The 23,411-nt window shown below is 45.7% G+C and overlaps 1 protein-coding gene across 1 annotated transcript in view; it reads left to right on the top strand.

Annotated features, from left to right (window-relative positions):
* Positions 1-23,411, top strand: part of VOPP1 (VOPP1 WW domain binding protein) — a 101,860-nt gene that overhangs the window by 38,180 nt on the left and 40,269 nt on the right. Inside the window, exon 2 of the mRNA XM_004045468.5 lies at positions 13,160-13,218. Coding sequence (XP_004045516.1) covers positions 13,160-13,218 — 59 coding nt within the window. The remainder of the gene's footprint in view (positions 1-13,159; positions 13,219-23,411) is intronic.

Genomic DNA, 23,411 nt, shown 5'->3' with positions numbered 1-23,411 from the left:
TGGAATTTAGATATTTGAACTAGGCCTAAGGAATGTCTGTCTATTAAGTGTCTGTAGAAATTTCTGTCATCTGCTTGCACTTGCTGTTTTACTCTGCTACCATTCTTTTCTCTCTCCATCTCGTAAAAAAAAAAAAAAAAGCTACATGAAATGATTTCCTTCACGGATTTTAACAAGCCAGGACACAGTGACAGCTGTTAGAAATTATAGCTGACAGGGCTGGGAGACAGCTATACAGTTTGCTGGTGACCTTGCACAAATGAGTTGTTTTGGGTGGAAAAGCTGTTGCTTATTTACAACACTGAGGCAGAGTTGTTGCTTTTGGATCTGAGTTTTGCCATCCTCCTTCCTGTGGGTGTTTTCACTCATCTACCTCCCTACCCACCCACCACACACTGGGTACGAGAAAAGGTAAGAAGAAAAGACTGGGAGGATCAGAGGATATGAAGGTCAGTCCCCAGACAACATCATCGAAGTTCACCCCATCACTATGTTGATGACTGAGGAGGGAAAGCCAGGTAGGGATTTAGGATTAACCTGAGTGCCGTTCTACATTCAGCCTCCCTTGCTAGTCTCCCTGATGGGGACTTTCCTTTGGTGGGTAGTATGAGGGGTTCTTTGAGTTAGCAGGGTCCCTTCCATCTGAAGAAGCTGAGGCTCAGGGGAGTTTCCAGGCAGTGAGACCCTAGGTCCGGAAGGTTCCCTGATGTGGTGTCCCACATAGCTGCTTCCTCTTTCGTGGTTAAAAGCAGAAGGCAGACAGCACAGTCAACCACGGTCATCTCTGAGGCTGACTCAGAGCAGGCAGGTGTTTTTTTGTTTTCGTTTTTTTTCTTGGCACAGGGAAATCTAAATGAGAGAAGAAATATTTATAAGTGATGGCTCTGGAAGCTGCTTGTGGGTGGACAGTGATGCCCTTCCTGAGTGAAGGCAGGGGCATTTCTGCTGCTGTCCTTGGGCACTGCCTTTCAAGAGCACCACACTGCCCCTTGCATGCACCCACAGACAACACTGAGTGACCGGCCTCCATCCTCACTGGTCTGACCTGGAGGCAGCTGACTGAACCAGCTTTTAGGAGGCACTCATGTGAGTTTGTGTTAAACAGAAATGATTGAGTTGATTGGGTTCAGGAGAGAGACAGAACTGGCATCAAAATCACCTTCCTGGCACATATGTTCTCAGTCCTCCTGGTTTTAGCTTAGGCCTCCACACCGCCAGAGATTCCCTGAAGATTTTCTAATACACAGATGCTGCTTTGGGGCAACACGTGGAACTAACTCTCTTTCTTCCCAAATTTGCTGTAACAGCTTAGTCCCTGTTAGAATCATGAAATGATTGTAACAAATCAATTCATGACAAGAAATAGAAAGTCTTCTAAGCACAAGAAATTGCTTTTTGACTCCAGGTTAAATATTACCAGATTTAATGAAAATGCATATTACTAGAATTGAGGGGGTGTGAAATTTGGTAGTAGTGAAAAGGAATGAGAGGAGTACACGTGGCAGTGCTTCCCAGTACCTTCCTGGGAAGAGAATGCTGACAGGGTGTGCCAGAAGCCATGAAAACTTCCATGGAAAGGGGAGGAGCCTCCCTCAGATTGCTTTGAGCTGTATTTTTCCACACCAGGGTATCATTTCCAAGCTGGTGGTTGTAACTAGTGTAGTTTCTAAACTTCTGTTTTTTGTTTGTTTGTTTTTCTGATTCATTTTGGATCACAGGTTCCATATTCTCACTCTCCATAGAGACACAAAAGTAGGTTGTAGAGAATGTTAACTGCATCTTTAGGTTGAGCTTTACTTGACCATGATTCTCAAGAATAAACCGACACAGCACACAATGTAATGACTTAGCAGGAGGCTCCTAGAATAGTGAGCATGCGCCAGGTGGTTCGCATACACTGTTTCATGTAAACCTCAAGGCAAGACAGAAATACCTCTCTCCAGTCTGTAGACAAAGAACCAAAGCTTAGAGACCTTCGGTGACCTGACCATGGTTGGGTCACTGTTCAGGCACAGAAGCAGGCATGCGGCAGGTGCTGTGTGTGTTTATTCTAGTAAGTCACATTGTCTTTAAATGTGGGTGGCACCATCATTTATTCAGCCTTTAGTCAGACTTTAGTCACATCTCAGCTTTTCAATTTCTTGTGCTCTTTACAGTTAGAATCTAGACTTACAGAAATATATGTCATCAGAGAATCCAACACACTTTTCTTCTAAAATAGAAGTCAAATAGGTAGGGTAGTACACAACCTGAATGCAAAAATCCTTATGCATTTTTTGGCATTTTGCTCTTGAAGCTGCTCCACTTATTAATCTTTCTGGGCATTTCTGTCTGCAAAAGGTAAGAAGTTGATATTTTCTCTTAAGTGTGGTGGTTGAGTTTTGGATCTGCTGGCCAAGATTTAGGCCCAACTGGAAGAGAGTAGTCTTTTGGTACATATCTCAGTTATTTCATTTTGGGGGCATAGTAGTTGGAAACAACAAGCCTGTTACTCTTCTCGGACATGTATGAGATCATCAAAGCCGGGTGCCCAAATCATAGACTAGGAGGTGGCAGAGCTGATCTGTTGACTTTTTTTTTCATAATGTTACTCTTGCACTCTGCAATTACATCAAAAAAAGATGACTTTTTCTGGGCGTGATGGCTCATGCCTGTAATCCTAGCACTTTGGGAGGCTGAGGTGGGCGGATCCCCTGAGGTCAGGGGTTTGAGACCAGCCTGGCCAATAGAGTGCAACCCCATCTCTACTAAAAATACAAAAAAATTAGTTGGGTGTGGTGGCGCGTGCCTGTAATCCCAGCTACTTGGGAGGCTGGGGCAAGAGAATCGCTTGAACCCAGGAGGCAGAGGTTGCAGTGAGCCAAGATCGCACCACTGCACTCCAGCATGGGCGACACAGCGAGACTCCCTCTCAAAAAAAGAAAAAAAAATTCTGGATTATGCCTTTAAGGACAGCATTCAAAGGTTTGGTCCTGTTCATTGCTTTTGTTGGAATTGAGCCAATAACAAAGGTTTATCATATTCATTTATTGCCAGCAGATAACAGTAGCACTGATATTTCCAGCTGTTATCGCTGCTTTCAGGCTATTCTAATGAAGTCTCCCGCTCATGAGTTTTTTGAATGAATGATGTTTTGTGGCATTTGGAAAATTTGTCACATGAACCCTTTTGGCTGCAGGCCTTATATTCATTTTATATAGTTCTGTGCCTAAAATGGCACCTCTAAGTATTTTTGGCAGCTAAAAAGTGATTTCTGAGAGTGAAAGGATGCTTCATGGTTTGCACCCTGGTGGGCTTTGGGCTCCTTGACTTTGCTGCTTTCCTTTCTCTTGTGGTTTGTTCCTGGTGGGCTGGCCATGCTGATTGCAGAGACAGTTTCCTTAGCAAAGCTGCTGGGCACACTTGTGTTTGATTTCTGCTCCTGGAGATGCAGTAATTGACAGTGTTGAGAGTTGAGGAATGCTGAAAGGTAGAATTCCTAATAACTCATGAAAGGTTATTTTGGGGGCATGGAGATCGGGTCTTTCATGTGGATTCAGTCATTTTAGTTTTCTTCTATACAGCAAAATAATGCCTACAATAAATCTCATTCCTGTTCCATGCACACGATGTGACAGACATTCCAAAGGGTGGGTCGTGGATTATGATGACACAGAAAACTTCAGCTTGTAGACACTGCCACAGAAAGCACACAGACTTTGGAAACCAACAGACCTGAAGTCAAATGCCGACTTTCAGCTTGCTCCTGTGTCACCTTTGCAAGTCAATTCACCTCTTCGAGACCTTAGTTTGCGCTTTTGTAAACCACCTAACTCTCAGGGTTGTTACAATGTTAAGTGAGATTTCACATGAAAAGCACCTAGTGGATCACAGGCATTCCATGTATGGCAGCTACTGTTATTTGCCTTCTGATTGAGCTGGAATGAAAAGAGTCTTACATCATTGGTCATTAGGGAAATTCCCATTAAAATCACGATGAGATACCAGTACAGTACTAGATGGCTAATATCAAAAAACAGATAATAAGTGTTTGTGATGATGTGGAGAGACAGGAGCCCTCTTACATTGTTGGTGGGAATGTAAAGTAGTGCAGCTGCCTTGGAAAATAGTTTGACAGTCTCTCAACAAGTTAGGTAAGGAGTTACTGTGTGACCTGGAAGTTCCACTCCAGGTCTTGGAGTGGAATGTACGTACCCATTCCACTTTTCTTGGTATGTACCCAAGAAATTAAGATCTCTGTCCGTGCAAGGACCTGTGTGCAAATGGATATAGCAGTATTATTGAAAACAGCCAAAATGCAGTATCAACCCAGATGTCCATGGGCTGGTGAATGGATAAACAAAATGTGGTGTCTTCACAGAATGGAATATTGTTCAACACTAGAAAGGAATGAATTGCTGATATATGCAGCAACATACAATCCAGACATAAGAGACTGTAAGTTGTATGATTTTCTTTAATTGAACCTTATAGCAAAGGCAAGACTATGGATAAAGATAGAAAGCAGATCAGTATTGCTTGGGGCGCTGGGGTAGGAGTTGGAATTGACTGCAGAACAACATGAGGGAACTCTGAAGTGAAGGAAAGGTTCTGAAGCTGGATTGGGGTGTTGGAGGCACAGCTGTATACATTTCCTAAAACTCATCTAACTATATCTTGAAAATGGGTGATTTTATAGTGTATGAACTAAACCTAAGTAAATTGAGCTAGAACTTGGATCACCTGATCCTTCAAGTATCATGAATTGTGATTTATATTGATAATTATGTTTTAAAAGATAGCATAGTTTTCAGAACGTTTTTGTTCAGCGGGCATGAGTAGGAGCTCCTGGGTGCACATGTGTGTTGGGTCTTGCAGCGAATCCAGTCCTTTGCACTCATTGAGGACTCTTTTTTTTTTTTTTGAGATGGAATCTTGCTCTGTCACCCAGGATGGAGTGCAGTGGTGCCATCTCAGCTCACTGCAACCTCCGCCTCCCAGGTTCAAGCGATTCTCCTGCCTCAGCCTCCCAAGTAGCTGAGACTACAGGCGAGCGCCACCACGCCCATTTTTAGTAGAGGTGGGGTTTCACTGTGTTAGCCAGGATGGTCTCCATCTCCTGACCTTGTGATCCGCCAGCCTTGGCCTCCCAAAGTGCTGGGATTACAGGCATGAGCCACTGTGCCCGGCCCATTGAGGACTCTTATGTGTCCCTTGTCTCTTGCCACAACAGCCTCTATCATCAGAATTGAAGGCTTCAGTAGGGAGATATTTTAAAAAGAAATCACACCATCCAAATATAACACTGTGAATTTAGGCTTATGCTGTTACATTCTTTCTCCTATGAATATGTTTATTTTTACATTGTTGAAATTCAATATATAATGTGTTTTAAATTAACTATGAAATAAACATTTTCCATGATAAACTTTCTATGAATACAGCTTTAATTGCTGACTCTGTATTTGTTTGAGTACACCCTTTCTAACCTTGTATATTATTTCACAAACTTTATTAGTTTGTATTTCATTCCTAGCTGGAGAATGTTCTTTCTTGTTAACAGTTATATTTTCTTATTTTAAATATTTTTCTTTTTTTTTTTTGAGACAGAGCTTGCTCTGTTGCCCAGGCCGGAGTGCAGTAGTGCGATCTCAGCTCACTGCAACCTCCGCCTCCCGGGTTCAAGTGATTTTTCCTGCCTCAGCCTCCCGAGTAGCTGGGATTACAGGCATGCGCCACCATGCCCAGCTAATTTTTGTATTTTTAGTACAGATGGGGTTTTACCATGTTGACCAGGCTGATTTAAATATCTTTTCATATCCAGTTTTCACTTCTTTTTTGGGTAGTAAGTGGTCTGCATTTTAAAGTAAAATTTAATAGAGATTTAAAAATAAAATGTACAGGTTCCATACAGGAAACTTGGAGACTAACAAAATGTACAGTGGAAAACAATCATCTCTAGTACCAACTGAAACATAATTAGTTGTCAGTATTTCGGTACATGGCTTTCCATATTATTTTCTGTTTCCTATAATGTATAACAAAAAATACAATTCTAGATGTACTATTTTATTGACCTTTTTTTCTTAGCAAAATATTCCTCATTATGTTTGTCTACATTCTGATAGTAAATACCTACAAATACATCTTTTGGATATCTTATAATTTTGTTAGCAAAACCCATTTTGAAAATGTTGGTTATTTCTAGTTTTTTAAATAACATTTGTTCTCAATTGTTTAAACTTGCTGAAATTACGTACATTTTAAAGATTTTTGATATATATTGAAAAATTGTCTTCTTGAGGCATTTTATTTTCCCAACAATTATGTGATTTTTTTTTCCCTTATGCTCTTGTCTGCAAAGGGTACTCTGGGATTTTTTTGTTACTAATTTGATGGGTTAAAAACCGTACTATTGTAATTTATATTTGGTTATTAATGAATATTGTCTCTTAAAATAGGTTTATTGGCCTTTTGTGTTTCTTTGAAAAATTCTCATATCTATCACTTTATTTTTCCTGTTGGAATTTTTCTTTTTCTCATTGAATCATGTAAAGTCTTTATTGATAAAGATATCAGCCCTATTTGGATAGTTTCCTCTGCTTCTACCTTTTAAGTTTGGTTACTGATTAATTGTCACCTGCTGGGGATGAGGCTTTTTACCTACTGGAATGAGGGTCCATGAGGAGGTCTCCTCCCCTGTCCTTCTGTTGAACACGAAAGCAGGTAAAGCAGACCAGCAGACCAGCTGTTCAGAGTCTAGGAGAATTGACAGAATTTCCCCGGGTATCTGTGGTTGGGATTCGTTTAAGGTTTACAGCCTGCATCCCCGGATCTCATCTCTGATCGTTATTTGCTGGCTGTGTATGAATTTCAGGTGTGGTTTCTTCTATAAGACAGGGGTATCTTTTATTTCTGTTATTTTCTTAAGGGTTTATCTGCTTTCTTCCCTCTAAGAAATGGTGCTTGTGAGAAGCCTCATACTCTCATCTCTAAAAAAATCAAGGTTTCTTGGAGATAAGACATTCCTGAGAAACAAAATGTCCATAAACCTGGGGATTAAGTAATTAGCATTTAGGGAACTGATTGAAATTCCAGTACAGGAATTTAAAGCATGGTCGGTCCTATTTATTAATTGAAATTCAGAGACCTTGAGATAATTGCCTGTCATTCCCTGCATAGATTTTCTCTCTGCATTGAGCAGGCTACCCCCTGCCCTCTGCTTCTGTCCCTGGTCCTGAGCATCAAGCCTGCCAGCACCCGCGAGGCTCCCTTTGTTCTCAGCCTGTGCGGAGTGTAACGAGCCCACTCTAATTGGGCTCAAGCTGAAAGCAGCTGGGATCTCATTGCCTGCGTGTCAAGTTCTGCTTTTGATGAATGCAGAAGCAGTGTGAGGCACAGCAGGGGGCCCCTTCCTTTTGAAAAAGATGGAGTCCTTGGGCTGATCTTCTTTGGGGCCGTCCCACCATCCTGAAGCAAACCCTGGACTTCTGGCCCGGGACAGACTGTTGGCCAAAGCCGTTGCCGTGATAAGTAACATAAGGATCCTTACTTTCCAGAGGTCAGTGAGACAAGTCCTGTCAGTGAGCTGCTGGTTTGCAAGTTTGTCTGCTATTTATCTAAAGATCTCACCTTATCCCCTGAACTTAAGAAAAGCAGAACAGGTGGAATTTAGGTAAAATCCATGTTGTTTTGGATCCTTGACCCTGCTGTCCACTCCCTCATGTCCCAGAGTCACGAGCTTCAGTTCCTGCCAAGTCAGCTGTGCCTGCCTGTGGTGCAGCTCTGTTTTAGCCTGGGATAGAAAAGGGAGAAGCACTCATCATCAGTGTTGTCCTGCGTCCTTCCTCACTCAGCGCACATGGAGGAGTAATTTATGTCACTATGAGGATTACTAGTGGAGATCAGCAAGGGTTTATTCTCTGGGGCTTATTTAGATCCTGCCTAAATAGGGATAACTATATTTGGGATGGCTTAACTACATCTATAGATACCCTAGTCCTTGAACCATGGGCGTCCAGAGTCCTCCTTGAGCAATCTTTCAGGCCTCTCCAGTGTGAACTGTTGATCCCCTCAAGGGAGTTGCTCCTGAAGGTTTCCTCGTGAGCCCACACCCTCTGCCGTGTTCATAGTTTGTAAGTTGTATGTTACTGTTTTCATGAGCTCTTCAAGAAGCATGTGGCTCTGCGTATTGTCTCTGCTCTGCACATTGTCTCTGCTCTGCACACGGAGGGAATATCCCACAGGTGCTCATGCAGGGCTGCTGTTTTCCCAGAGCCTAGGACAACATCCTGAAAACTGAGGATGCCTGCTAGGTAACAGAAAGCAGTTGACCTCTCCTCACACACATAATTTCTGTTTCCAGAGATGGTTGATCCTTAAGAAATCATGGTAGTAGTATCTTCGCAAAATGTGGGTAGACTGACTTTTCAGAGTGGGCATAAAACCTGGAAATTCACTTTTTTCCCCCTTAGTTTCCATACATTTTAAGGTTTTTTTTTTTTTTTTTTAGAGAGGTTTGTTCCTTTTAGGGAGATTTTGGAAAACTTAATACTGTACACATGTAAGGCATTCATATTTAGAACCTTTGTTCTCGAGAGGTTTGGTAGCATTGCTTCTGCCTAGATGATCGAGACCATGTAAGATGAACCTTGGAAGTTGTTTGTTCCAGAGAAGACACAGTTAGGGACAGAGGTGCTAGCTGGTGTGGGATCAGGAAACGATGCCCTAGTCTGGCCAGGCATTTTGATGCAATCTCAGTTTCTTCATAAAGCAGGGAAGAGAGTCTGTACTCTTTTTTTTTTTTTTTTGGAGACGGAGTCTTGCTCTGTCGCCCAGGCTGGAGTTCAGTGGCGCAATCTCGGCCCACTGCAAGCTCCGCCTCCCGAGTTCACGCCATTCTCCTGCCTCAGTCTCCCGAGTAGCTGGGACTACAGGCGCCCACCACCACGCCCGGCTAATTTTTTTGTACTTTTAGTACAGATGGGTTTCACTGTGTTAGGCAGGATAGTCTCGATCTCCTGACTCGTGATCCACCCGCCTCGGCCTCCCAAAGTGCTGGGATTACAGGCTTGAGCCACCGCGCCCGGCCGAGAGTCCGTACTCTTACAAACGAGGAGAGTGAGACCCAGACTGGCTGGCGGTGTGGCTGGCGGTGTGGCTGGCAGGTTGCAGTCAGGGTCAGAACCCAGAGCTCTGGTTCTTTGGCTCCTCCTTTCCCTGTGGGTTCCCCTTTGCCCGTCGACTCTGGTGCTGCCACGTGACCCAGCACAGGGCCTTCTTTCTGCCTCCTTCCGCTTGCTTGTGAGGCCATATCTGCGTGCCTGCTGGTGATTGGGAGTACTCTGAAGATCCCTCGTATTTGTCCCTGGCAAACTCCCCTTTGACCACAGCTCCAGCTGTCTGGCTTTGTCCTGAGTCCTGGTGCTGGTGCTGGATTTGGAGCTTGGACTTGGTAGGCAGAGACTGCCTTTCTCATCAGACTTCGACTTGGCAGCACCCGGCTCTCAACCCTGGGCTCCTCGGGCAGGCGTGTGCCTCTCCACCTCCTGGTCTCCATTCCCATCACAAGGCTGCGTCCTCCTCAACTGGGCAAGCTGACTCTGACACCTGGTGTTCAGTTAGCAAGCATTTATTGAAGGAAAGCCTCAACAACAACAATTATCAGGACTTCTGTGTCCTCATTTTGGCGTTTTTCAGTTGAATAATGAGACCTGTGACTTTGCATTCTTCATATTATCTGGCTGTCAAATGGAATCATGCCATGCATTAACTGTAGTGAGTTAGTATATGTGTGTATTATTACGATGTTGGCATTCCTCAGGAGAAAGCTGCTACAAAAGTCCAGCTACCAAAAACAGTGAAGCAGTTTCCAGGATATTAGCAAATTTCAAACACACTAATTTCAGCAGCAACAAAATGGAACTACACTTTAATGCAAGGTAACTCTGTTTAAAGGTGCTTTCTGTTTCAAGAAATGTAGCCTTAATATTTTCTTAAGAATAGTTTTTGTAAAGGAACAAACGGGTTAAATTTTTCAAAATATGATTCATTTGGGTAGCTTAGTGAGAAATGATAAAAGGTTATTAGCAAGTAACTGAGCAAGGGTAACCAACAAGTAGGCAGCTCTGAAGTTAGGGAATATGCCAGAAAAATGCGGGAAGAAGAGTAGGATGGAAATGGTGCCCTTCACCCAGGAGGGCCCCAGGAAGGGCTCCCAGAAGAGTGAGTGTCTGTGTGAGTCTCCTGTGAGCACTGACCTCACAGGCATCTACCCTGCTTAGTTGCCCCTGGCCTAAGGGGGACATGTGTGATCATGTCATGATAGTCTTTTATAATCTTTTCAGTCTGAGAAATGGTTTTAAAAAATACTTTCTACTTTATTATCTGAAAAAACATTTCAAAAGTCAAACTACATAAAAAGATATACTCAGAAGAATTTCGCTCTTGTCCCTGTCTTTTCCACTTCACCCCACCCACCCTCCACAGGTAAGCATTTTCATTAGCTTTTACAGAGACAAATCTCTAAATTTAAAACATTTTGTTTAGGAAGTGAGCATTGCAGTCTGGGCCATATACTGGGTGGTCTTCAGTATGTGTGAAGAACAAAGAGAAGTTTGGAAGTTTTATAAAAAGAAATGTAAGGGATTGTTTTGAAAGAGAGTTGTTCATTGGCACTAAGTAAAGTTTTGGGGAGCTGGCAAGCTCTCATTGGTGTGCAGGCTCTCACTGGTGTGTGATGGGGCTGGGTAAGCTAGTCTGAGAGTCAGGGCAGGCAGTTTCAGCAGCCAGGCTTGCCGAGAATGACCTGAGTGCTTTGCCCCTCTGGCCTTGACTCTGTTAGTTGGGTATGACAAGAATGACCCAGTTCTTATGATCAATTTTCACATACTCTGTCCTTCCTGTGATTTTTTTTTTTGAAAAAAGAAAAATGTATTGGTATGTAATAATTGTACATATTTATGGGATACATGTGATGTTTTGATGTGTGCAAACTATGATTCTTTTTGTGTAAAGCAGGCCAAATGTACACGTTTCCTTTTGCATCAAGGATGGCATACTGGACATATGTTTTTGTTTTTGCCTATGCTTTTTCACTAACACTGTATCTTGGGGATCATCTCACACCAGTTTTCAGAGGCCTTTGTTCTTGCTGGAGGTGGGCAGAGTGGGTTCCTCAGGGGAGCTCTCGTGAGTCCAGAAGACACTGTGCTGGGGGCTCTCTGTTTTGCCACCACAAAGAAGCTGTGTGACCCAGAAGAAGACACCCACCAAGGGCCCTGGTGCCTTAATTTGTGAAGTGGTATTCCTCATATACCTGTATCCCAGAGACAATGTGCATTCAGAAGTGTGGCATTATTTTGTCTGATTGGAAGAAAAAGTCCTTTCTGAAATGCAATGCATTAGTGATGGAGATGTGCTGCCAGAGTATCAAGTGGCTGCTTTGGATCTGGGAACACTTTAGACCAAGAGGAATTGCAGAAAAGGGCGCTGTGGAGGCCAGAGCCTGTCCTTATTTCCAGTGCCAGCCCGTGCACCTGGCTCTCGCTGCGTGGCTGTGGCCTGTCTCTGCGGAGCAGCCCTGGAGCAGCCAGGCCCCAGGCAGGTGGGGAGCTTCAGGCTTGAGTTCTGATGTTCCCTGGCCTCACCTCTTGATTGTGTGGAACTTAAGTGTCAGGTTCCAGGAATGTTTGGCTGTCGGTGGCGGTGATGGAGAATAAGGGAGACCCGTTTAAAGTGACACATGGAAGGCAGACCTGGTTTCTCTGTTTATCACAGAAGACTCTAGTGAAATGAATTATAATTTGGGGCAGAGACCTGAAATTGCTCTTCTGTGCCAAAATAAATTGATTTCGTCAGCTGTCTGAGCTTCATTTCTTAAACTGGACAGGAGCTAACCTAGTCTAAATAAAACTCATTTTCTGTTAATAAAACTAGGTCACTCCAGGCTGCCTGAGTATGCTTCTGAGTGTCTTAAAGCACATTCTCCAAAATCCAGGGGTTCATGTCATTTTCATAACCCATCGAATGTCGCTGGCGTGACGTTGGCGCTCACCTCTCCCATGGCATGTCACTGTAGATGTGGGGCCTGTCTCTAACTCCATTCCAGCTGCAGGGCAATCGTGGCAGGAGGGCATTGCTGTACACCTGCTGGGGCTGCGGACAGGGTAAGAGGGAGCTGATCCAGCCACCCTCCCAACGGAGGAGGGGCTTTGGGCAGGACGGCCCTGCCTCACCCAAAGAAAGCTTTGTTTGCCGTCCCTTTGCCAGTGTTCCTGCTGCTGGGAGCTTTGCACCATAATGTTTTGAAGGTTTTATTTACACATGGGGGCCAGTAAACTAGATCATGGAGGTAGGAAGTTGTGAATGTAAAACAAAAATGACAGCACGAATGGAATAATTTTAGAAAAGCCTTGTTCAGATAGGAAGAGCATCTCTGCATAGAGAGCTCCCTGAGCAGTGGGGATGCTGGCCTGCCTCACTTGCTGGAGGTTTGTGAGAGCCTCCAGGTGGCATCTGGCCCCTGCTCCGATGCCTGTGTGCACTCACCCACCCTGCCCTGCCCTGCCCTGCCCTGCCCTGTGGGGCTGGGCCCTGCCTCCGGGATGTTAGGAGCTGGACTTACCTGGAAAGCCCAGGAGAGGCTCCCATTGTCTTTCCTTGTTCCTTCTTTCTCTTCCTGCATGTGAGAGGGCAACGAGTGAACCGTGACTCGCAGCATCTTGCAGACGTAGGTCGGAATGCGGCTTTAGCATATTCTGAAATATACAGCTCTAGAAATGCTAAATCTATTGGAGATGTCTCTCTAAAACAGAAATTGGAGGGCAGTGGCAATCTTTGCAGTGCTTTATTTCTAGCATTCTTGTGTAATCTGAAGTATCATACCAAGTACATTTTAAACAGTGGATTGTCTTTAATTTACCTTTTTAATAAAATGCTGACACTCAGTGTATATAGAGATATGAAAGGCTATGAAAAAATAGAAAAATAGATGTTTTAAAGAAATAGAAAGTCATGAGAAAGGGGGTGGCTCTCCCTGTAATGCATTGTCTGCCCTGATATCCCAGCTTTTCATGGGTTAGGCTGTGTCTTCTCATCCTTCTTTCTGCCTTTGTGAGAGCTTCTCAACAACATGCAGATTCCTGAGTACTGACAAACTTTTTCTTGCTTCTATTTGCAGTGCACAGAAGCCAAAAAGCATTGCTGGTATTTTGAAGGACTCTATCCAACCTATTATATGTAAGTATTTGCACCTTTCTGTGGTTTCATTCTGTGGCCATACCTTTCTCTGGGAATTGTCTTGCTAAAGTTCTGGGTGTGGGATGGGGAAAGCCCGGCGTGGCCCAGCCTCTGCTGCGGTGCCAGGCTTGCCTCACTGGGGGATGAGCAGGTGACCTCACCGTGGTGTCTGGCCCACTCAGACCAGTTACGCTGAGGACAGCCTGAAATCCTGTGCCCTGTTCTGTGATGCAGGTGAGCTCACGTGTGAGGGTTTAAGGGGGGCGAGATGTCTGTGGAAGGCAAATGTTATGTTGGCTTATACACATTTTCCTAGGCAAAGAGAGCAAGGATCATAGGAACAGACTTACGACCTTGAGCAGGACAAGAAACAGTCCTCAGCGGAGCCACTGTGACAGTGTGTGTGTGTCTGTGCGTATGTGTAGGAAATCACAATGATCGCCTGTCTCTGAGGCCTCCTCGCCAGAGAGCTGCTGTCACAGCCTCTCGTGGCTCTTGGCTCAGAATGGGTTATAATCCTTCTGGTGCCCCCTCAGTGTCTGCCAGTCTTTCTGTAATGAGGGCATTGCTGCATTTTCTTCCTGTCGTTTTTGTGTGTTTGTAATATCTGCTGTGGTAGCCACCAGCCCTGTGGAGCCACCTGCCTCGGTGACCACATTAACTCTCCAGGTTCTCAGTCACTGTTTTTGATTCTGTTTTGAAGTTCCTTAGGTATTGAGTCGAATGCCCTAACCAAATTTTCCCGAAAGCGCTATTATTTTTAGTATTGAATTTTGTAAAACCTGACATTCTTCAGGCATATATATTGTAGTCTAGCAGAAACACTATGTATTCTAGCATATAGGGTAATTGGATAGGAGATATATAATAATAGGAAAAAGCGTTGTTTTTTTAATCTGCCAGAACATACATTTTTCTTACCTGTCATTATTATTATTATTATTTGAGGTGGAGTCCTGCTGTGTCACCAGGCTGGAGTGCAGTGATGCAATCTCGGCTCACTGCAGTCCCTGCCTCCTGAGTTCAAGCAATTCTCATGCCTCAACCTCCCTAGTAGCTGAGATTACAGGCGTGTGCCACCACGCCCAGCTAATTTTTCTATTTCTAGTAGATATGGGGTTTCACCATGTTGGCCAGGCTGGTCTCGAACTCCTATCCTCAAGCAATCTGCCCGCCTTGGCCTCCCAAAGTGCTGGGATTAGAGGCGTGAGTCACCTCACCCAGCCTCTTACCTGTCATTCTTGAGGAGCCCAGTGTAGGAGGGAAGGGCTGTGTATCTGTGAGTACGGGTAAAGCACGCGGAAGCTGGCCATGTTCGTCATCTTGGTTTCATACTGACAAGCAGGAGTCAGTGTGCCCCATGGCGTGGGGGCCCTGGAAGGAAGCCTCTGTAGCTGCAGAAAGACAGACCCCACTTGGAAAATAAAGCAGCAGCGTAAGGACTTGGGCTCTAATTACAGAGTTGTCAGGTTGAAGAGAAGTGGTTGTGGGATTACAGGAAGAGAAAATATTTTGGTTCTTCTCAGCATACTGAATTTTCATCAGTACGCCTTATTTCCTTGTTTAGCTTTTTGCGCAAATGTGGACCTTTCGCCTCCTCCTGTGTGCTCTTCCTTAAAACACTATTTCTCCAATTGTTTTATAGATCAGCTTTGTCAGAGCTTGGGCGTCAGAGGTCATTGCTGTTCTTGTATTGACTTGTTCATTTGTTCTTTATCCATTCACTTGTTCCCTGCATATTTTGAAAGTGTTTTGCATTGCATTGAACTGGAGACAGGGGATACAAAAGACAAGCCCTGCTTTTGTCACTCAGTCCTGTGGCCCAGTTTCCTTTCGTGCTTTTCTCTTGCAATGGTGGGGAGAAGGATCCAGAGCTCCCTAGGTGCACTGTCCAGAAAAATGGAAAAGTGAAGTCACCATGAGAACACGAAGTTCAGCGTGAGAGTACCAGCAGGTGACAGTTATTAAGTACTTACTCCAGGCCCCGGCATTGTCGTATGCCCTGTACGTAAATTAAGGTCTTCTGATCTCATGATGCCAGGAAACCCCAGCCCCACCCACTAGTCTTCTCTGTTCTGCCTCTGGTCTTTCTGTTTCTCCCCTCTGTTCCCAGTGTCCTCACCCGAATCCACATCTGCGAATGTCCCTCTGAACCATTGCCGAAACTTTCTAGCTAGTCTCCTTTCAGCCTCTTCTCCTGTCCAGTTCTCACGTCTTTGTAAATTTCCATGTCACTTTTTTGCTTAAAACCATCAGGAACAATGCCCTTTTAACAGTAGACTTTCAAGAGAGCGTCTGGCTTTGTCTTCCTTCTTTATTGTGAGTCTCATGAGGGCAACAAGTTATAAATACTTGGCTTCCCAACAAGGCATAGGATAGTGCCTGGCACACAGCGGCCATCCTTGATGTTGAGTGGATGCATTTCCTTGCAGTTCCCACCATGCAGTCAGCAGCGCCAACCCATGTAGGGGACCTTTGATCATTCCCCAGTTCTCTCAGCCTCTTCTGACTCAGTTCCCTGTCCCCATAAAAGTTTGTTCCTCTCCTGCTGTTTTGGCTGTGAGAGAATGCTGACAACACCAGCAAACTGCACCACGCGGCGAGTGCTTCAGGATGGTGCCGTGGCCTGTGCATTCCATAACCCTGCTGCCTGGCCCAGTGTGTGGCACCTGATGTTTGCAGTCATGTTCGTGCAGAGTTCACATATTTGCTCTGTTACTTTTTTATTTAATTGAGGTGAAATTCAAAGAACAGAATTAACCGTTTTAAAGTGACCCGTGCAGTAGCATGAAGCACTTTCCCTGCATGTGCGGTGCCCACCTCTGCCTAGCACCAGCCTTCCCATCCCTCCACTCTGTTGTTTACCAGCTCCGTGACATTGTCAGCTGCTTCGTCTGTAAGATGTGACTGCGAATTCTGACCTGCCAGGTTTGAGGCACAGGGATTGCACACGGCCAGTGCAGAAGTCCCATAAGAACATAACCTACCCAAGGCTAGCTCACCTCTCTGTTACATAGGCTCATGAGATTAGTGCTACAGACTCAGTGTGCCGCTTCCCTGCACATGCGAGGGACGACAGTGTCCTGACACAGCAGTGAACCCAGTGTGGTGCCAAGGAGAAAGTTGTTTTTTGGGGGCCAGCCAGCACACATGGGGTGGCTTGTCCAATACCCTCACCGGTCCAGATATTTAATACTCAAAAACTGTCTTCTCCAAAGCTGTCTTCTCCACTGTCCATCAAGTTGGGGTCATGAAGCATTTTTCTTAAAGGGGAATGAGTAGAAATTGCTTAGCTATATTCTACTCCATCCAGTCTTGCTCAAGGAGAGGTCTGCTGCGAGCAAGAGACGGTGGCTACACCCCTACTGGAAGTGCTTGACCTGCAGGAGGCACAGCTGCCCTAGAGTTAACCTTGAGGGGTACGTTATTGTTGATCTCTGAAGCCCACTGTGGTTTCTGCTGCCTTGGTGGAGAAGGCAGTGCAGGTACAGGAGACTCACATCCAGCCCAGCTCGCCCTGCTGCTGGGGGCCTCAGGCGGTGGGGATGCAGGAGAGGCTGGCGGGCTGCCATTGCACACTGCTGCCGGCCTGGCCTCTGGACACATGGCCAGTGTGCAGGGTGCTGTCCCGGGGATGGTGATGGCTGCACTTCATTCATTCCATCCACAGGTGTCTGTGGAGGGCCCACGACGTGTCAGTTGTGGTGCGTTGTGGTGTGCAGGACAGGGAAGGTACCTATGCCTCATGCAGCAGTGGTATAGTCATGTGAGAGTGACTAGTCATTTCTGAAGCATCTTCAACATCACATTAAAAAAAAACTTAAATTAGGCCGGGCACGGTTGCTCATGCCGGTAATCCCAGCACTCTGGGAGGCCGAGTCGGGCTGATCTCCTGAGCTCAGGAGTTCGAGACCACCCTGGGCAACATGGTGAAACCCCGTCTCTACTAAAATAAATAAATAAATAAATAAATATATATATATATATATATATATATATATATATTAGCTGGACATGGTAGCACAAGCCTGTAGTCCCAGCTACTTGGGAGGCTGAGGCATGAGAATCGCTTGAGCCCCAGAGACAGAGGTTGCAGTGAGCCACACCACTGTACTCCAGCTTGGGCTACACAGTGAGACTCCGTCTCAAAAAAAAAAAATATATATATATATATATATATGTAATGGATCCCATCTAAAAAGTACATTTCCAGTATATTCTACATTTCATTTCACCTGGGTAAGGTGCTAAGATTCTCCAAAATAGATATTCCTTACAAAGATGTTGACTCAAGGTGGCATCCTATTTTGTTAGAGGTTGTTTTTTTTCCTTCCCCTGCAGAAAATATATTTCAAACAACACCTCTGTTTTGTGAGTGTAACTCACCATGCGGAATGCATTGAGGAGGGAACATCTAGGTTGCAAACTTGTTGTAGAGATTTTACTCCTATATTTGATAATCTGATTTCATTTTGTCTCACCGGAAATCCCAGGTGGCAGCCGCCTTCTCCCCACTCTGCCTGTCCCTGAATTTCATTCCAGCATGCCAGTTAGTAAGCTAACAGAGACTGATCTCTTTTAATGAAATGTAGGTTTTCTACTGTAGCTACCTAGACATACAAAATTACTCTCACCTGTTCTGATTTCTTTGTGCTAAATGATCTCTCTCTACCCTGTCTCTGCTTCAAGGTTTATTTCATTTCCTTAATTTGATATTTTTCCATTATTGGTCTGGAAGACTGTGTATTACATGTATAAACAAGATATTCTTATTTTTGAAGAAAAAGACCCTTCGGGATCTGAACAGAAAAGCAACACATTCCTGTTCCCTCCAGTAATGTTTCTTTCCCCCTTCACTTCCCTTCACTACCTGCCTTTCCTGTTGCAAGCTGCCCTTCCAAGAGCTCTGATTAAAATGTGCCTTTCTGTGCTTTGGTTCAGGGCTTACTAGGTGTCTGCTCTTAGTAACATGTGGTTTAAAAATAGCAAGTGGCTGTGTGGCCTCAGCAGCTCCCACCCCTTGGCTTGCATTCTCTCCTCGAGTTGAGCTTCTGCTTGGGCCTCGCTTCCTCAGCTCCTTTGCCAGCACGGCCTGAAACAGGGGCCACCGTGTGAGCTTCCTGGAGCCCAGAGATGAGAAGATAAAGGTAGGAACTGACCGAGGAGCCAAACAGCACACTTCCTTGTCAGTCCAGAAAGTGCTGCTGACTAAGGTGGCGTTTGTCAGAGAAGAGCCTAGACGCAGGTCCACATGCGGGAACTCAGTCCGATGTTCAGGTGTCTGCAGGGAGCATTGAATCCTCCTCATCAGGTGACAGGGAGCTCCTGTCTGTCACAGAGGCTGTGCCTGCTGCTCCTGTGGCACAGAGGGGAAGTGGAGTGGCATGGGAGGAGGTAGCTCCAGATGCTATTCAGCCTGCGGCTTCAGTTTTCTTAAAAAAGGTGTGGTCGTGGTGCCTGCTGCACTGGGTTGCTGTGCAGTATGAATACTACTGTGCATGTGAGATACAGGGTAAGGACTCAGTCACTATTTGGGATGCCTGTATTCTCCCTAATATTTGCAGTTTCATTTGGCACATTTTAATACTGAGCTTGGAGAAGACCGGGGGTTCTGTGCCCAGAGGTGGCTGATGGGTCCACTGATTTTACCTGGAGACCTCTGCCGCAGGGGACAAACTCACCTCGCTGCCAGTCATGCTCTTGGGGACGCTGTGGGAGGCAGCCTTTCCCAGCCCGTCTTTGATATCTGCCAGAGGTTACCTGGGCCTTCCTCGGTGCCTGAATGGACATCACCACCTCTTTGTGGGTAGTGGGAGGTCTCTTGGGTCAGGAGCAGTGACTATAAGAAACGTCACCATCTCCATTGAGATTTCCAGCCCAGGTGCTCCTCAGCCCCCCAGAGGCCACCCAGCTTACAGCCACCACCCCTGAGAGGACTTGGGTGTTCGGAAGAGCAGAGAGAGGGCGGTGGCTTGGGAGGCAGCAGCAGGCTGGAGGTGACAGGGCGTGCCTGTATGCCAGGGTGTGGACAGAGACCTCGGGAGGCTCCTCCACAGCTGACAGAGGTGCAAGTGTGTCACACAGGGTCCAGGGCTTATCCAGGAGGAGGCAGAGCCCATTCCAGCAGCACTGCATGGCCCCAGCTCACTACAAGGACAGCTGAGACTGCCCACTTCTTTGCATCTACCTTTGCAGCAGGACAGAGCAGAGGACGGCCCCAAGTTGTCCTAGACTAGCTGAGACACAGAGTCTGCCAGATACACAGCCTGGGAATGCAATGGCTGACATTTGTGGAGTGCTTGCCTAAGCACTCTGCGGTGTCATCTCCAGAGAGCTGGGGATGAGGGTCCCTCTCTGCGGCCCATACCCCTCTTTGGTGCATGGGTACCATGCTCCTTCACTGGACTTACTGTTGCTGAAATAAAACATCTGTGTGTCTCCTCCCTAGACTGGGAGCCTGTCTTGCTGATTTTTATACCTTCTGTGCCCTTCAGGGCCTGGCCCATAGAAGGCACTCAGTATACCTTTAGTAACGGAGACAAATGGTGGCCTAAGGAGGGTTGGAGACAGAAGGAGTGATTCTGAAAGCATTCTTTGGGGATGGAAAATATTCAAGGGGCTGGAGTTCAAGAGATCGTCTCTAGACCTGCTATGCCATCAGGTTGTAGTGTGATGTTGGGCAAATGTCCAGCCTCTCTGGGCCCCAGATCACCTTCAAGGGTCTCATCCCGCTTATTCCACAACACCCTGGCTGGCTTCTCGGAATAATTTATAGCCTAGAAAATAAAAGATGAATGACTGAGCAGGCATGTGTGTTGTAGCAGAGACAAGCGACAAATGGGAGATGGATTTTAGCTCATTAAGGGTCCAGCCTGCTTGCCAAGTACAAAGCGACCACCTCATCTCTCCTTCCAAGCTAGTGAGTCTTTTTTCTTCTGCAGGTCTTGGTACTGACATGATGATGTGAGAAAGGGCGCCGCTCCCAGTCAGGCACTGGGGTGGATCTGGGAGCCTGGCTTCACTGGACCAGATCTTGTGGCTCCTTAGACATAATCAGGTGCTTTCTGACAGTTACCCAGACTTCAGATGATGACTGTTTCATGTGACTTTAATAAGCCAGAGAGAGCTAGCTATTTAGATGTGCAAATTTCTTGTTACTGTGAATTGAAATGAATCTCTGTCCCCCAGAAAATTGAGGGTGGGTTAGAAATGGTTGAGTATTCTTGACACCAATGATTTAAAAGTGAAAATAGCCCTGTGGCCCTTTGAAGAGCTGGGAAGAGGAAAAGATTTGGCCTCAAAAGTGGTTCTTTACTTACCTCCATTCTCAGAATGCCGGGAAACCCTAAGACCATCCTCATCTAGTTTTACTGACTTGGCAGCTGACACCAGGAGATGCTAAGTCTCCCTGGGCCTGCAGCATCTTTAGAGGTCTTTTGCATGACTAGGTCACATCTCTGGCTGTCACATGGATGGGGCAGAGCTGCAGGGCATTTGGGTTCTGGATGTTCTGTTTGCTCACTTATTTTAGTTTTTCCTTCAGATCTAGGTACCACTGAAGGAAAGAATGTGGGGAAGCTTCTCGGAAGTCAACTCCACTGAGACGATAGGGAATTCACACACTGCCAAGCTCAAAGGAGAGCATGGAAGGGAAAAAATGGATGGCTGGATGTTGTCAAACCGCTGGATAAGGGGAAGATAGGATCCATGAAACAGAATTAAGGAATACGATCATCAGTGTCATGCCTTACGGAGTACCTGTAATTTCCAGAGCACCACTCAAGTGGGAGGGAGCCAGTGTGTAGGGATGATGGGAAGTTAGCGATGAGGGAGGCAGGGCCTGTCCTGGAGGAGCCCAGGGTCCAGGGCTTATCCAGCAGGAGGCAGAGCCCATTCCTGCCAGCACTATCGATTTTGACCAGGCTGCTTTCAGGCCCTATTCCCAAGTCTCCTGTTGGAGTGTGAAGCTTCTTTTTAAAGTAGCTTACATTACCCTGTGTTGTTGGCTGCCTCTGGGTTCATTTCTCTGCTGTGAATAATTAATGCTGTGAGTGGATGAAGTGCTGTTCACAGGTGTCAAATCAAGATCCAGAGACAAGGTTGGCAGAGCCAGCACCGCTGGGCCACTTTACCTGCCTGCTAGGGGCGCAGGTGCCAGAGTCAGTCCCAGGCTCCCTGGACACAAGGTCACCTCTCACCAGCAGGTGCCCTTTATGGCTCTGTGGACAGACTCTGAGCCTGATGGGGAGGCCCCTCTGTGCAGAAGTCAGCTGGACTCCTTCGCTGAGCTCTCCTCCTGCAGCACTGGGGCCTTCCAGGATGCGTGGAAGAGGGCAATGGGGGCGGGGGTGCTTCCCTAGCTGAGTGCTCCATACGCCTGCTGCAGACCCTCACTATTTTGCCATCAGGAGATGGAGCACAGCCTTCGGGTTGCAGCTTGGAGGGGGCAGATATTCAAGAGCAGAATTTCTTTTCTCTCAGTTCTTGTTGGATTTATCAATGAAGATTCCTGGTGTAAGTTGAAGACACCTTCTCTATAACAGGGAGAAATTTTCACTGGTGATCTTCTGCTTAAGAACTTTAGACCCCTAAAATGTGACCTTGATTTATTTTTCTTTTCCTTTTTTTTTGAAACGGAATCTCACTCTTGCCCAGGCTGGAATGCAGTGGCACGATCTCGGCTCACTGCAACCTCCGCCTTCCAGGTCCAGGCGACTCTCCTGTCTCAGCCTCCTGGGTAGCTGGGATTACAGGCATGTGCCACGACACCTAGCTAATTTTTGTATTTTTAGTAGAGATGGGGCTTCACCATGTTGGCCAGGCTGGTCTCGAACTCCTGACCTCAAGTGATCCGCCTGCCTCGGCCTCCCAAAGTGCTGCGATACAGGTGTGAGCCACTGCGCCCAGCTGAGCTTGATTCCTTTTAACTATACATTGTGACTGTGCTTCTAAATCAGTATACAAAGCCCCTCATGCTTTTTGATAGTAGCAGAATATTTCCTGGGGATGCCTCATCATTCATTTATACAGGTAGTGCCTATATTTAGGAGTTTTTGTTTTGTTTAACTATTGAAGGTTCTCAGTTCCTTGTCTGTAATTCTTGTAAACCCAGTAAATCTGAGACGGGTGTCAGTTAATTTAGAAAGTTTATTTTACTAAGGTTGAAGATGTGCACCAGTGTCACAACCCCAGGAAGTCCTAACAACACGTGCCCAAGGCAGTTTGGGGCACCGCTTGGTTTTATATATTTTAGGCAGACATGAGATATCATCAATATATGTAAGAAGTACATTGGTTCATCCAGAAAGGCAGGGACAACTGGAAGCAGGGAGAGGGCTTCCAGGTCACAGGTAGGTGAGGGACAAGCCGTTGCATTCTTTTGAGTTTCTGATAAGCCTTTCCAAAGGAGGCAATCAGAATATGCATCTATCTCAGTGAGCAGAGGATGACTTTGAATGGAATGGGAGGCAGGTTTGCCCTGAGGAGTTTCAGCTTGAATTTTCCTTTTAGCTTAGTGATTTGGGGATTCAAGATATTTTTCTTTCACATTCTAAAATTTTAAGCTGTACTCCTAAACAAATTTTTAATAATTCACTTGGTAGCAAGAACATATTTGAGCAGACATGAGGCTGTTTATAGTCTTTAAAAGTTCCGTTTGGTATGATGTTTCATATCCGTTTGGTATGATGTTTCATATATTTTAATGCTGGCTGTATTACGTGGGGTGAATTTGCAGAAATTGAATTGCTGAATCAAAGCTTATACTTATATTCTACTAAATACTGTCCAACTGCTCTCGCTGAGGGTCATCATGATAATAGGCTATCATTGCCTGGGAGCACCTGTTTCAAACTGTCCCCGCCAGCACTGTGTTAACATTTTAATCAGTGTCCTTTGTATGCTTTGAGTTCATATTGTTTCCATCTTTGCTGATTTCCCTTTCTGCTGCAACATCCCTTCTGTTTAAGTCAAAACCTTTACAAGGTTCCGAAACCAAGGTGGATACCTGGGCTATGCATAGAGGAATGAAATGGGGTTGCTCTCAAGCTCATGTCTGGTGTAGAAGACAGAGGCCTCTAACAGTTAACCACAATATTGCACATGGTGAGAACTGTAGAAATGGGGGTCCTGCCAAGGGAGGAGCAGGACAGATCGGGGAGGGCAGGGGATGGTGTTGGGAGAGACCTCACAGG

Source organism: Gorilla gorilla, chromosome 6, assembly GCF_029281585.2.
Source record: "Gorilla gorilla gorilla isolate KB3781 chromosome 6, NHGRI_mGorGor1-v2.1_pri, whole genome shotgun sequence".
Lineage (NCBI taxonomy): Eukaryota > Metazoa > Chordata > Mammalia > Primates > Hominidae > Gorilla > Gorilla gorilla.
The sequence above is the reverse complement of the archived record's forward strand: the minus strand, read 5'-3'. Positions and strand labels throughout refer to the sequence as shown.